At 47.9% G+C, this 12,318-nt stretch overlaps 1 protein-coding gene across 1 annotated transcript in view; it reads left to right on the top strand.

Annotated features, from left to right (window-relative positions):
• The window catches only part of ELP1 (elongator acetyltransferase complex subunit 1), a 686,929-nt gene that overhangs the window by 606,056 nt on the left and 68,555 nt on the right, over positions 1–12,318 (top strand). Inside the window, exon 30 of the mRNA XM_086963713.1 lies at positions 2,350–2,412. Within this exon, the coding sequence (XP_086819839.1) occupies positions 2,350–2,412 (63 nt within the window). The remainder of the gene's footprint in view (positions 1–2,349; positions 2,413–12,318) is intronic.

Raw genomic sequence — 12,318 nt, 5'->3', positions numbered from 1 at the left:
CGGTTCAACACCTGGCAGGTTCTCTGAACGCCAGGGCGGACGAACTCAGCCGTCGGTGCTCGATGGATCACGAATGGCGTCTGAACTCGGACGTGGCGCAAGGCCTCTTTCGGCAATGGGGAGAGCCTTGGTTAGATCTATTCGCCACCGAAGAGAACGCGCAATGTCATCAGTTCTGCTCGTTGGAGTTTCCAAGACGGCACTCGCACGGCGACGCCTTTCAGCGCGAGTGGAGTTGCGGTCTGTTATACGCCTTTCCGCCTATACCACTTCTGCCCAGAGTGCTGAAGAAGATCAGGCGCGACCGGGCCTAAGTCATCCTTGTGGCTCCGGACTGGGCTCGAAGGTACCGGTATCCTGAGCTACTCAGCATGTCAGTCGGTCCCCCGATCCGCCTGCCCCTTCAGGAGGACCTTCTGTCGCAGCAACAGGGGACGGTCCTCCACCCGAACCTGTCCAGCCTCCACCTCCATGCGTGGAGATTGAGCGGCGGCAGTTGAGGCCATTTGACTTGCCTCCTGAAGTTTGTGATGTAATTCTGGCAGCCAGGCGTTCCTCCACGAAATCGGTATACGCCTGTTGGTGGAACAAGTTTGTGGCATGGTGCACAGCAAAGGCTGTGGACCCTCTCTCTGCCCCTCTTTCTGAGGTCCTTCTCTTCCTTCTTTCCCTTGCCCAGCAGGGCTCTGCTCTGGGCACTATCAAGGGCTACCTTTCTGCCCTTTCAGCCTTTCTTAGGCTACCTGATCAGCCTTCTTTCTTCAAGTCCCCCATCGTGACAAAGATTCTTGAAGGACATCACACACATGTATCCACCTGTTCCGTTTGTGATGCCTCAGTGGGACTTGAACCTGGTTCTAACATTCTTGATGTGTGCTCCCTTTGAGCCACTTCACTCCTGTCCTCTCCGTCTCCTGACTTTAAAGACGGCCTTCCTGGTTGCCATCACCTCTGCCAGGAGGGTGAGTGAGCTCCAGGCTCTTTCTGTCAAACCTCCTTTCATGTCCATTCATCCAGATAAGGTGGTTCTGAGAACCAGACCTTCTTTCCTGCCCAAAGTTGTCTCTGCTTTTCACATCGGGCAGTCCATCACCCTCCCTTCCTTCTTCCCGCCTCCGCATCCTTCAAAGGATGAAGAACGGCTCCATCGTCTGGACCCAAAACGTGCGCTTTCATTTTATATGGATCGCACACGCCAGTTCCGGGTGGATGACCAACTGTTTGTTGGCTACGTGGGTGCGACGAAGGGACGGGCGGTACATAAACGGACCATCTCTCGGTGGGTCGTTCTGTGCATCAAAGCGTGCTACTCTTTGGCTCGGAAGGAGCCTCCTGTTGGGCTGAGGGCCCATTCCACTCGGGCCACGGCAGCTACTACTGCCCTGGGCCGGGGAGTCCCCTTGCAGGACATTTGCCAGGCGGCTACGTGGACTTCGCTGCTCACATTTGCGAGGCACTACTGCCTGGACAGTCAAGTCCGGAGGGATGGCTTCTTTGGCCGTTCTGTCCTCCAGGACTTTCTGGTGTAGGAATGTATTGGTTCGCAGACCCACCACCGGGGTTGGTATTGCTGGGGTATCTATTCTAAGGTAAGGAATCTAGTACTAACGTGTTTCTTTCAGATGAACAAGTTACTTACCTTCGGTAACAATATATCTGTAAGAAACATTAGTTAGTATTAGATTCCTTACCGACCCACCCATCCTCCCCGTTCTGCGAACTGATACCTAGGGTTAAGGACATCCCTTTCAGGGCCCTAGTTTCAATGGCACCAGTGTTGATTCTCACATGGCTCTGCGTGTTCTGGCGCGGAAAAGCTGTGTGCAAAGAACTGACGTCAGCGCGCGGAGGCGGCGTCTATATACTCCAGCGACGTCATCACGGCGCACGACGCCAACGACGCCTACCGACGCGCAGGGGTACTGCTACGCAAAAGTTTCCGGATCCAGACTGACGCCTGGGGATATTCTAAGGTAAGGAATCTAATACTAACTAATGTTTCTTACAGATATATCGTTACCGAAGGTAAGTAACTTGTTCTTCACGGTCACCATGTAAATGAGGTTTTGTATTTTTAGATGGCCATTTACAGTCCATTTTGTTTTGCTGCACATTATTTTCATATTAACTAATTGCAATTTCAATATTCAAACACATGTTAAAGCTCTAAGTTTATAAAAAACGAAATATTACTGTTTATTTCAAATAGAGAACAGATAATAAAGCGCAGCCTTTAGTAAAATATTGGTCGCTGATGGTGGTTTGTCACAGCCTCTCTTATGAGAGTTTTTTGGAATACAATATCTGATTTTCTAATATCTGGTAATTGTTGTATTAAATATTTTGCAGGATTATGAAGATGCAATCCTATTGTTGTTAGAAGGATCCAATTGGGAAGAAGCCTTGAGACTGGTATGCCAATTTTTCAAAATATTTTTTGCCACCTATCTATTGAAGGATTTATGAGTATGGGTAAATTTTTGAAGTTGTGGTACATACGCAGTTTCATTTGGTCAAACATTTTTCAGAGAAACAAGTAGGCTTAGCTCTGTATGATCACATGTCACATCAAGCATTATCTTAGACAATTCGGGCCGTTCCTTTTCTGTATGCATAATTTATACAGTGTAACACATTGTACATTCACCACTTTGTCAATGTATTTTATCACAGTGAAAAAAAAAGCCACTGGCAGTATCTACTTGTAGGAGAGGCAGTCTAATGCATGTTGCTTGTGGCACCCATCACTTCCACCAATCACCTTGTGGTACAACTCTACCTCTGCAAATCGAGAACATCCTATCCTAATTCATTGCATTTTAGTGCTTCCTGTTCCATGCCTCTCAAACTTTTCCTAATGTTGAGACACAGATTAAACCGAGTCAGAAGGTTAATTACGTTTTTTAATAGATACTTCTTCCTTTAGGGTCAACACAAGGAGGACGAGTGGGGCATTATGCATATAATCTATTTACAACTGTAGGAAATTACCATCTTTTGTGGTGTTATTTCCAGTGGTGGCTGGTACAGGACTGGGGGGGCGGAGGGGTGAAAAAAAAAAACACTTACCTCTGCACGCCGCCATCTCCCCTCTGTCGTCTCCCCTCCCGGAAGCAGGAAGCACACAGGCTCCTCTAAGCCAATCACAACGCTGCGGTCACCAGCATGACAGCAGCATCATGATTGGTCTGAGCGCCGTGGTTCGGCACTCAGACAGGAACTGTGAGCCTGTGCATGATCTCCACCCAGGATGTGCTTTACAGCCTGGTGGAGAACATGGTAGGTCGCATCACTGTTTGGCGGCCCAAGTCGGCCGGCCAAACCATCATGCACACCTTAATGCACATATTTATTTCCTCCCCCTGCTGGCTGTGAGGATAGCCAATCCCTACCTCACTCCAAAACTGGATTCATCACAGAAGAATAACATGATAACATTATCATTTTATTTTTATTTTTTTCACTGCTGAAAAGCAGTGGTGCGATGCTCCTCTGCCTTAGCTAGTGGATCAGCTGAAGCTGATTACCTTAGATGTTTACCCTGTCTGTTTTTTGTTGGCTATAGAACTGTGCATTTTACCCCCGCTAACCAGTAGTAAAATTGGGGGCACATGTATGACCGTTTTTACCGGTCATAAACTGAGAATTGGGCCGGTTGTGACTGCTAAAACGACTTGTGCAATGCACCAACCCTATTTTGCAAATTTGGAGCCTATAACCAACTCTCAAAATAGGGTTTGCGAGTCACTATTAGGAAGGGCGTGCCAAGGGCGTCCCTTCCTAATAGCAAGTTGCTAGGGTGTGTACGGATGTATCTGAGAGAGACTTCTAGCTGCAGATTCCTTACCTTTGAATTTCCCAGGCATGAGGCTGGATCTGGAATCTTTTGCTGAGCAATACTTCTTGGGCGTGACGTTGGGTGACTACATTCGGCTCTGCGTGATGGCGTTGGTAGCGTCAGTTATAACGTTGCGGTGCCCAAATAGGCACCACCCAGGCGCGCAGACGTCAGTTCTTTTCTTTCCGCACCAGTTAAGCACCGATCCGGGAAGAGCTATCCCTCTGCTGCTTTTTGGCAGGCTTTTTCTCGACTTTGTTGAAATTTTTGGAATCAACTTTGTGTGTGAGGAATGTCATCGAGAAAGCCAGGTTTCAAACCATGCTGGACTTATTCCCGCATGATGTTGGTTACCGATCCCCACCGCTTATGTCTTTGGTGCCTCGAGCGCAACCACGATAGAAAGATGTGTTCGGACTGTCAGGCGATGGCTCCGAAGACCTTGATGGAGCAAGCAATGAAGTTACTTGTTGCCCGGCAGTCAACACCGTCAAGCAAGACTCTGAGGTGGTCATAGTTCTGTTGTGATCATTTCTAGGACCCTAATTAAATAATCCCGATTTATGCCCTTATGTGGTTATAGCAAATCATACCCTTATAAAGGCATAAGAATCAAATCCATATTTAGTAATAGCCAATGCAAACCAAATGCGGCAAGGCTACTTCCTTTGACTCCTAGAAAGCACAACGAGTTCTTTCAACAAACCAAACCTCCAGCAACCTGGGAATTTTGATTTGTCCTAGAACTCCTGCGAGCACTGAAAGAATGGCCAGTTCTTAGTGACATCTTTTATTGACGTCTTATGTCCAACCTTACGTCAAACACGGCACCTTCCAGGTATAAATATACCAGCGTTTGCCTTAAGGTGTGGAGCAGAGTGGCTATCTACTTATCCGAAGCCCAGCTGATGCGAGTGCCGAAGGAAGCCGTCCCTCCCATTTGACGCATTGAGAAAGACGCTGTCTTTTTCTCCTGCCGAGAAAATCCAGCTCGTGTTTCCAGTCACCCTTGCGGGTTACTGGGAGATCGAGTCCTGAGAGCGAGATACAAGACCTCCTTCATTCTAAAACCAAGGTACGGAGCTGATTAGATCCTTAGAAAATTCTTGAGTCAGATTCTTGGCAAAACTAACTTAACTTAAAAACTCCTTTACTCCTTCCCACGCACTAGGCTTAGGTTAGGCACATCGGGGTAGGCGTATTTAGAAGCACCAGTTGAGTACGTTTAGTCAAACTTTTATCATTGTATGTAACTGTATATATTTTATACCTTTTAAGTATCATATGGCTCAGAAACCATATCAATGCTTTTACAGTATTATTTCATAATACTCCTTTTACTGTACGCACTTTACTTTATAACAAATATTGCAATTGTGGCAATTCATTTCCCTTGCATGAGAAAGAAGACTGCTCAGTAAATAACACCTTTTATTGAAAACGCCCGTCTCTCTATTTCTCTGCACTCTGGCGAAACTAAGTATGCACGATTGACTGAGTGAAATAGCTATCTATTGTTTTCACACGACTCTGGAGATATACTCCTTATTCTGGAGGAGCAAAGTTGTCATGTTTATGCGGTTGTCAGAAGCTGAATCCCTTTTTGTCTAATCAGGGAAGTTCACTCCTCCCTGTTCATTCGAGAAAGTTTCTAGTGACCTCTGAGCTAGCTGGCAAACCTGAATTAAGTCTAACATATTCAATAGAGACCTAGTCGACCTCAGTCCTACGTCTAAGCTATCGTTTGTTATTCCAATGCGCAGAGCCTATTGGGAAATTAGGAACTACACTACAGTTCTATCCGAAGACGAGCAGGTCAAGGGATCGTTCCTGGAGCCCTAAGTCCTCTTCCTCTCATTCAAGGTCCTAGGTACAAAAACAAAAAGTAGTCCAAGCGGACTTTCGGCGAGAGATAAGGAGCACCGACGCTCTGAGCACGGTTCCATGGAGCTGGATCCAGAGTCGACTTCGCGTCTCCCTGGCCTTTCCGGGAGCCGGAGCGACTCCCTTTCCAATAAAACATTTTTACGAGGCCATGTGCTGCGTATTTGAGCGGAACGACCCTACTGGAGAGCTTTTGGCCCAGCAGAGTCGGAAGGGGCCCCATTGGGTTCGAATTTGTTGAATCTGGCCTTAATGCGGGTGGGGCCTCAGAGATCCGATCCCGGATCTGGTTTGACGCCGGTTGTGCCAACCCGACCTTCGCCGGTGTCAGACCTGAAGTCAGTGCCTGCGACGTCGCCGATGCCTGTCAGTAGAGTAAGCCCCTTCCTCATCCCCGACGCCACAGAGCCGGAACGGCGTCGATCGATGCTGACTCCGATGTCGAAAGAACCCAGAGGTTCTATGTTGTCGCCTGAGCAATTTGAAGACGTGCTATGCTCAGGAGAGGAAGGAGAGGGGTCTGGGGACCATCTCTTGAGAACCAGGATTTCTCTGAGGAGAATTCGGACAGGACGCCACTGTCCCACACAGACTGCTCAAGCCGTGCAGGGACGTCTACGCAGTGCATTCTGATCTCGGAAGGGAGACCAGAAGTCGTCTACCACACTGCCCCCAGCAGCTGCAGCCTCTAAGCACTCCTAGGCTGATTCTGCAGGACCACACTACTCCAGGTGGTGGGAGAATTTGTCATCATCTCCCCCACTGGAGATCCATAACATCGGACAAGTAGGTCTTACAGATCGTCCAGGAGGGCTATTCTCTACCTTTCCTTTCTGTTCCTCCTACTATTCTGCCAAATCAGGAATGGCTGACTGAGGATCATTTAAATTTGTTCGAACAGTAAGTAACAACTCTTTTAGCCAAGGGAGCTATAGAAAGGGTCCCAGTTTTAGAAGTATTCAGTGGCTGTTATTCCTGCTACTTTCTGATTCCAAAAAGCCAATTTTAGATCTTCGGACCGTCACTCTCTTCCTCAAAAAGGAGAAATTCAAAATGCTCACTCTGGCTTAGGTCTTTTCTGCCCTGTACCGGAAAAACTGGAAGTTCGCATTGGACCTGCAGGATGCGTATTTTCACATTCCCATCCTGCCAGGCCACACGTGTTACGTGCGGTTCAAAGTAGGCTGCGAGCACTTCTAGTTTACCATGCTCCCCTTCAACCTTACCAATGCCCATCGGGTGTTAATCAAGGTGATGGCGGTGGTCGCAGCTCATCTGCGCAGGTTACGGGTGTCCGTCTTCCCCTACCTCGACGACTGGCTGTTGAAGGCGTCCTTGTCCCAGGCAGTCATCTACCACCTTCAGACTACGGCGAACCTCCTGCATTCACTGGGGTTCTCTATAAACGTGCCGAAGTCACACCTGACTCCTTCTCAGATGCTCCCTTTCAACGGAGCTGTTCTGGACACAGTGCAGTTTCAGGCTTATCCTCCTGAGTAGCAAGTCCAGGATATTCAGGCGATGATTCCGATATTTCGGGCTCTATCCCGGATTTCGGTGAGACTGACTCTGAGGCTGTTGGACCTCATGGCCTCCTGCATCCTGTTGGTAAGACATGCAAGATGGTTATGAGGGCTGCAGTGGGACTTGAAGTTCCAGTGGGCACAGCATCGAGGTAATCTCACCGACATGGTTCATCTCGGAAGGAACTTCGAAAGATCTGCGGTGGTAGTTAACAAATCATGATTAAGTCAACATCAGGCCCCTCTCCCTTCCCCAACCAGATCTCACAGTCTTGACAGATGTGTCACTTCTGGGATGGGATGGCTATCTGGGAGAGGTGGAGATGAGGGACACTGGTCTCTGGTGGAGTCGGAGCTCCACAAAAATTTGTTAGAGCTTCAAGTGATTCGGTTGGCATTAAAAGCATTTCTTCCCTCTGTCAAGGGGAAGCTAGTGCAGGTGTTCACGGATAACACCACCGCCATTTGGTACTGCAACAAGCAGGGTTGGGTTGTGGGCCTTTTTTCTAGAGGCCCTGCGTCTCTGGACATGGCTGGAACAGCAGGGCGTAACCCTGGTGGTTCAAGACCAGGCAGGTTCTCTGAACACCAGGGCAGAAGAACTCAGCCGTCGATGCCTAGCGGATCACGAGTGGCGTCTCCAGTCGGAGATGGCGCAAGGTCTCTTTCAGCAGTGGGGATAACCTTGGTTAGATTTGTTTGCCTCCGAAGATAACATGCAGTGTCAGCATTTCTGCAGTTTTCAAGGAGGCTGTCGCTCTGCGACGCTTTTCATTGCAAGTGGCTGTCAGGCCTCCTGTACGCCTTTCCGCCCATACCACTTCTGCCCAGAGTGCTCAAGAAAATCAGGAGCGTCTTCTTGTGGGTCCGGGCTGGGCACAAAGAGTTTGGTATCCCTAGCTTCTAGATATGAGCATCGATCCTCCAATCAGGTTGCCCCTTCGGGAGGATATTCTGTTGCAGCAACCAGGGAGATACCTCCCTCCCGAAGTCTGTGAGGTTATTTTGGCAGCAAGGCATCCTTCCTCAAAATCGGTAGACGCCTGCCGATGGAACACATGTTGTAAATATTGTACAGACTGGTCTATTGACCCTCATCTGCTTCCTTATCTGATATCCTCCTGTTTATAATTTCCTTGGCTCAGCAGGGATCTGGCACCTTGAAGGGATATCTTTTGGCCCTTTCCTCTTTTCTATAGCTGCCTGTTCAGCCTTCTCTTTTCAAATCACCTCTTGAGCAGAGATTCTTGAAGGGGTTAACCCACTTGTTGCCCCCCTCACCTTTTATTTTGCCACAGTGGGACCTTAATTTGGTTCTCACTGAAATGTGCACCATTTGAACTGCTGCACAACTGCCCTCTGCGGCTGCTCACCATTAAAACAGCTTTTTTTTTTTTTTTTAGTGTGTCTTATATAGCGCACGGCTACCCCAACGGGGTGTCCCGGCGCTTGCATTGGGAACCCGTCCTGGCTTTTCCCTGTGAGATAACCCGTACTGGGCATCCCCAAGGTGAAAGCCAGGCATCCCGCCACGGGGGGCCGTAGTGGAGATTAAGCAAGCTATTGCCCAGAGTTGCAGAGTGTGAACCCGTGATTCGAGTAGGCACCGAAGTGAGAATTATCGAGTCCGTGGACACTTGGGCTCAGACCCTGCCGCATCGGGAATTGAACCCTGGTCCCGGGTCTGACCTCAGCTTCCGGGTATGTCTCCTCTAACCATTGAGCCACACTTCTCCACTCTTCTCTTCTTTCCTAGTGGCTATAACCTCTGCCCAGAGAGTGAGCGGATTTTAGGCACTGTAATCACAACTTCCTTACCTGACAGTCTTCCCAGACAAAGTGGTACTCAGGACTAGGGCATCCTTTCTGCCTAAGGTGGTAACACCCTTACATTTGGGACATTCTGTTACCCTGCCCACCTTCTATTCACCTCCGCACCCATCCAAAGAAGAGGAGCATCTCCACCGCCTAGACCCCAAAAGAGCATTAACGTTCTACCTCGATCAAACCAAAGAGTTCCGGGTGGACGAACAGCTCTTTATAGGATACATGGGTGCAAAGAAAGGGCGTGCTTTCCAAATGAGGACATATTCCACGGGGTCATCATCTGTATCAAAATCTGTTACGCCTTAGCGAAGAAAGATCCTTCTGAAGGGCTGAGAGCCCATTCTACCAGAGCAAAGGCAGCCACTATGCCTCTGCAGCATGGTATTCCCATCTCTGATATCTGCCAAGCAGCCACGTGGGCATCACTGCACACGTTTGCCAAACACTACTGCCTGGATTCCCAAGTTCGCAGAGAAGGCCTGTTTGGTTGCTCTGTATTGCAGGATTTCTTGGTCAAAACATTTCCACAGTCCCTCCTACGGGGATGGTATTGCTTGCGTATCTGTTCAAAGGTAAGGAATCTGAGGCTCGATGTCTCTATCAAATGGACAAGTTACTTACCTTCGGTAACGCCTTATTTGGTAGAGACATAATCTAGAAGCAGATTCCTTACAGACCCACCCATCCTCCCGCACTGCGGAATTGTTTTTAGTATCAGGGATGCTCCCCTTCAGGGCCCTAGCTGTTCATTTTTTAACACTCCATCGACAGTCACTTCATGGCTTCGTGCTTCTGGCGTGGAAAGTCGTGAAAGTACTGACGTCACCGTGCTGAACTGGCAGTTATATCGACGATGCAGACGTCACGACAATGTCGAACATGACACCAACGACCACACGCAAGATTGACCGACGCCACCTACTGGCACGCATGAGTACTGCTAAGAAACATCTTCAGAATCCAGCCTGACGCCTGGAAGTAAAAATGTAAGGAATCTGCGGCTAGATCATGCCTCTACCAGGTAAGGTGTTACCGAAGGTAAGTAACTTATCCCTCATGAATATTGATGAGGCAGGTCCATTGCGACCTCATTGGGAATAGCTAATGTGTCTGAGACACATTAGTACTTTTCATTTTTCGAGTCCTTAATTGCGATTTGCAAAAAATCACCATTAGAGACTCGCAAAATAAAATGGTTGTACGTGTGGCCTTTGGTTCCTAGTATATGGTACAAAGTGTACCTATGGTCCGTAAGTTAAATTCCACTAGTGAACTTTAGCACCTGTTATGCTATCCACTACAGCAGCAGTGTAAAACATAGCCAGCTAAAGAAGTATTTAAATTACAAACTACAATTAGAGCTGTCAGAATAATCCCTTTTGACAGGTCCAAGCCTTCCTTTTAAATATTGATAAGTCACCACTGAGTAGGACTTCTAACCCACAAGGCAGGTTCCATGGCATTTAAAAGTAAGGCATGTAGAAAGCTAACGTTAAACATGTCTTCACTGTGTCCACTAAAAGGGGGTTGGGAGCACACTGCTTAACCTCCCAGCACAGTTCACCCCTTAGCATTATTGTAAATGCAGTTAACTTTAAACGCTTACTTGATTTTTTTCGTAAGTGTTGAACCAAAGTTAGTGCAGGTTAGTGCTATGAATCTCTAGACACACGTGTTTCTGGATATTATCCTTCATCAGTAGAGATAAAAAACGAAATTCAGCTGGGGTTGCTGAGAAAGCTGCCACAATCCTCTCAGGTCATATCTCTGGCGCACAGGTGCATCTCCAAATGCTTGTCAGCTCAATGGCTCAAGGGAGCCTTTTCAAACGAAGGGGAGTGGAAGCACACTGCTTCACCTCCCAGCACAGTTCACTCCTTAGCATTATGCTAAATGCATTTCACTTTAAACGCTGACATGAGTTTTTTCTGAAGTGTTTCACTTAGGTTGGTGCAGGTTAGTGCTGTGAATCTCTAGACACAGGTTTCTGGATAATATCCGTCATTAGTAGAGATAAAAAAACTAAAATCATCTGGGGTTGTTGAGAAAGCTGCCACACTCCTCTCAGGCCTCAGTACCTCTCTCTGGCGCACAGGTGCATCTCCAAAAGCTTGTCAGCTCAATGGCTCGAGGCTTCCTTTTCAAAAGCCTTATCCAACAGCTATTTTCACTGTAACAGGGCTGACTGTTCAACAGAGAAACACTGGGTGCACTATTACAATTTAATAGTGCTATCTTCAACTAGGAGACAGCTGGGAATTTCATTCTTTGACTCTTTGTAATATTTATTAAAAGCCCTAGTTCACTGGTGAGGACAGATTTTTATTAAATATTAGGAAAAGGGACTTTTAGAAAGTTCCTATTTTCCCTCCTAAAGCCTCCAACGGCAGTCGTCTGGGTGCTCAAGCCCTAAATGAGTTGTGAAAACTGCTCCTAGGGCAGAGGCAAAGGCCTGGGTATGGGAAGGTGTTTCTGTTCCTCTGGCAGGATGACCATTTGGGCCATGTACATGAACTTCATTAACTTCAAAGGTGCCTCCTCATCACAGGCAAATGTCAGATGATACCTGGACAGGGCCCCTTCCTTTATTTCACCAGTTAGCCAGGCTCCAATCCAAGGGGGAAATAAGGTGCTCCCTGGACCAGCTTGAAATTACCAAAGGGAAGAGGTTGCTCATTTAGCAAACAATGGGTGGGCACACATAATCTGCACAAAGAGAGAAGGGTTTCACCATCTTGGATTTAGGCAGAGAGCGGCACACAAGAAATGCTGCAAATATCGGTAGGGTAACTCCTAGGAACTTTTACCCCTTTAGTTAGGTAAGAACCGGGAGCCCCCTGACCGACCGGCTGGAACAGGAAGACATCTTAGTTTCCGAAGACAGCTCTGATGAGGATGAAGATATCCCGCATGGGCAACGTACCATGAGTACTCGCCCCACCTTCCACTTCCATCGAAGAAAAAGGCTCCGGACCAACCTGCGCCCTCGGGCCTCATTGGGTGCAGAGAACAAGATTTTGAAGCCCCGCCTTCGGGCTTGGCACCGAAGAATAGTAAAAAGCCTTCCGGCTCCGAAAACCCCATACCAAATCGGGCACCAAGCCAAAGACTTCGGAGTCGAAGAAAAAGTCCTGCACCACACATCCTCCATCGGCACCGAAACAAACTTCGGATCTGAAAACTGCGATCAAAATATAATCAGTGCTGAAACATACAGAGACACCAAAATCACCCAAAAAATATGTT

Source organism: Lissotriton vulgaris, chromosome 3_1 (genome assembly GCF_964263255.1).
Source record: "Lissotriton vulgaris chromosome 3_1, aLisVul1.2, whole genome shotgun sequence".
In the NCBI taxonomy this organism is placed as follows: Eukaryota; Metazoa; Chordata; class Amphibia; order Caudata; family Salamandridae; genus Lissotriton; species Lissotriton vulgaris.
The sequence above is the reverse complement of the archived record's forward strand: the minus strand, read 5'-3'. Positions and strand labels throughout refer to the sequence as shown.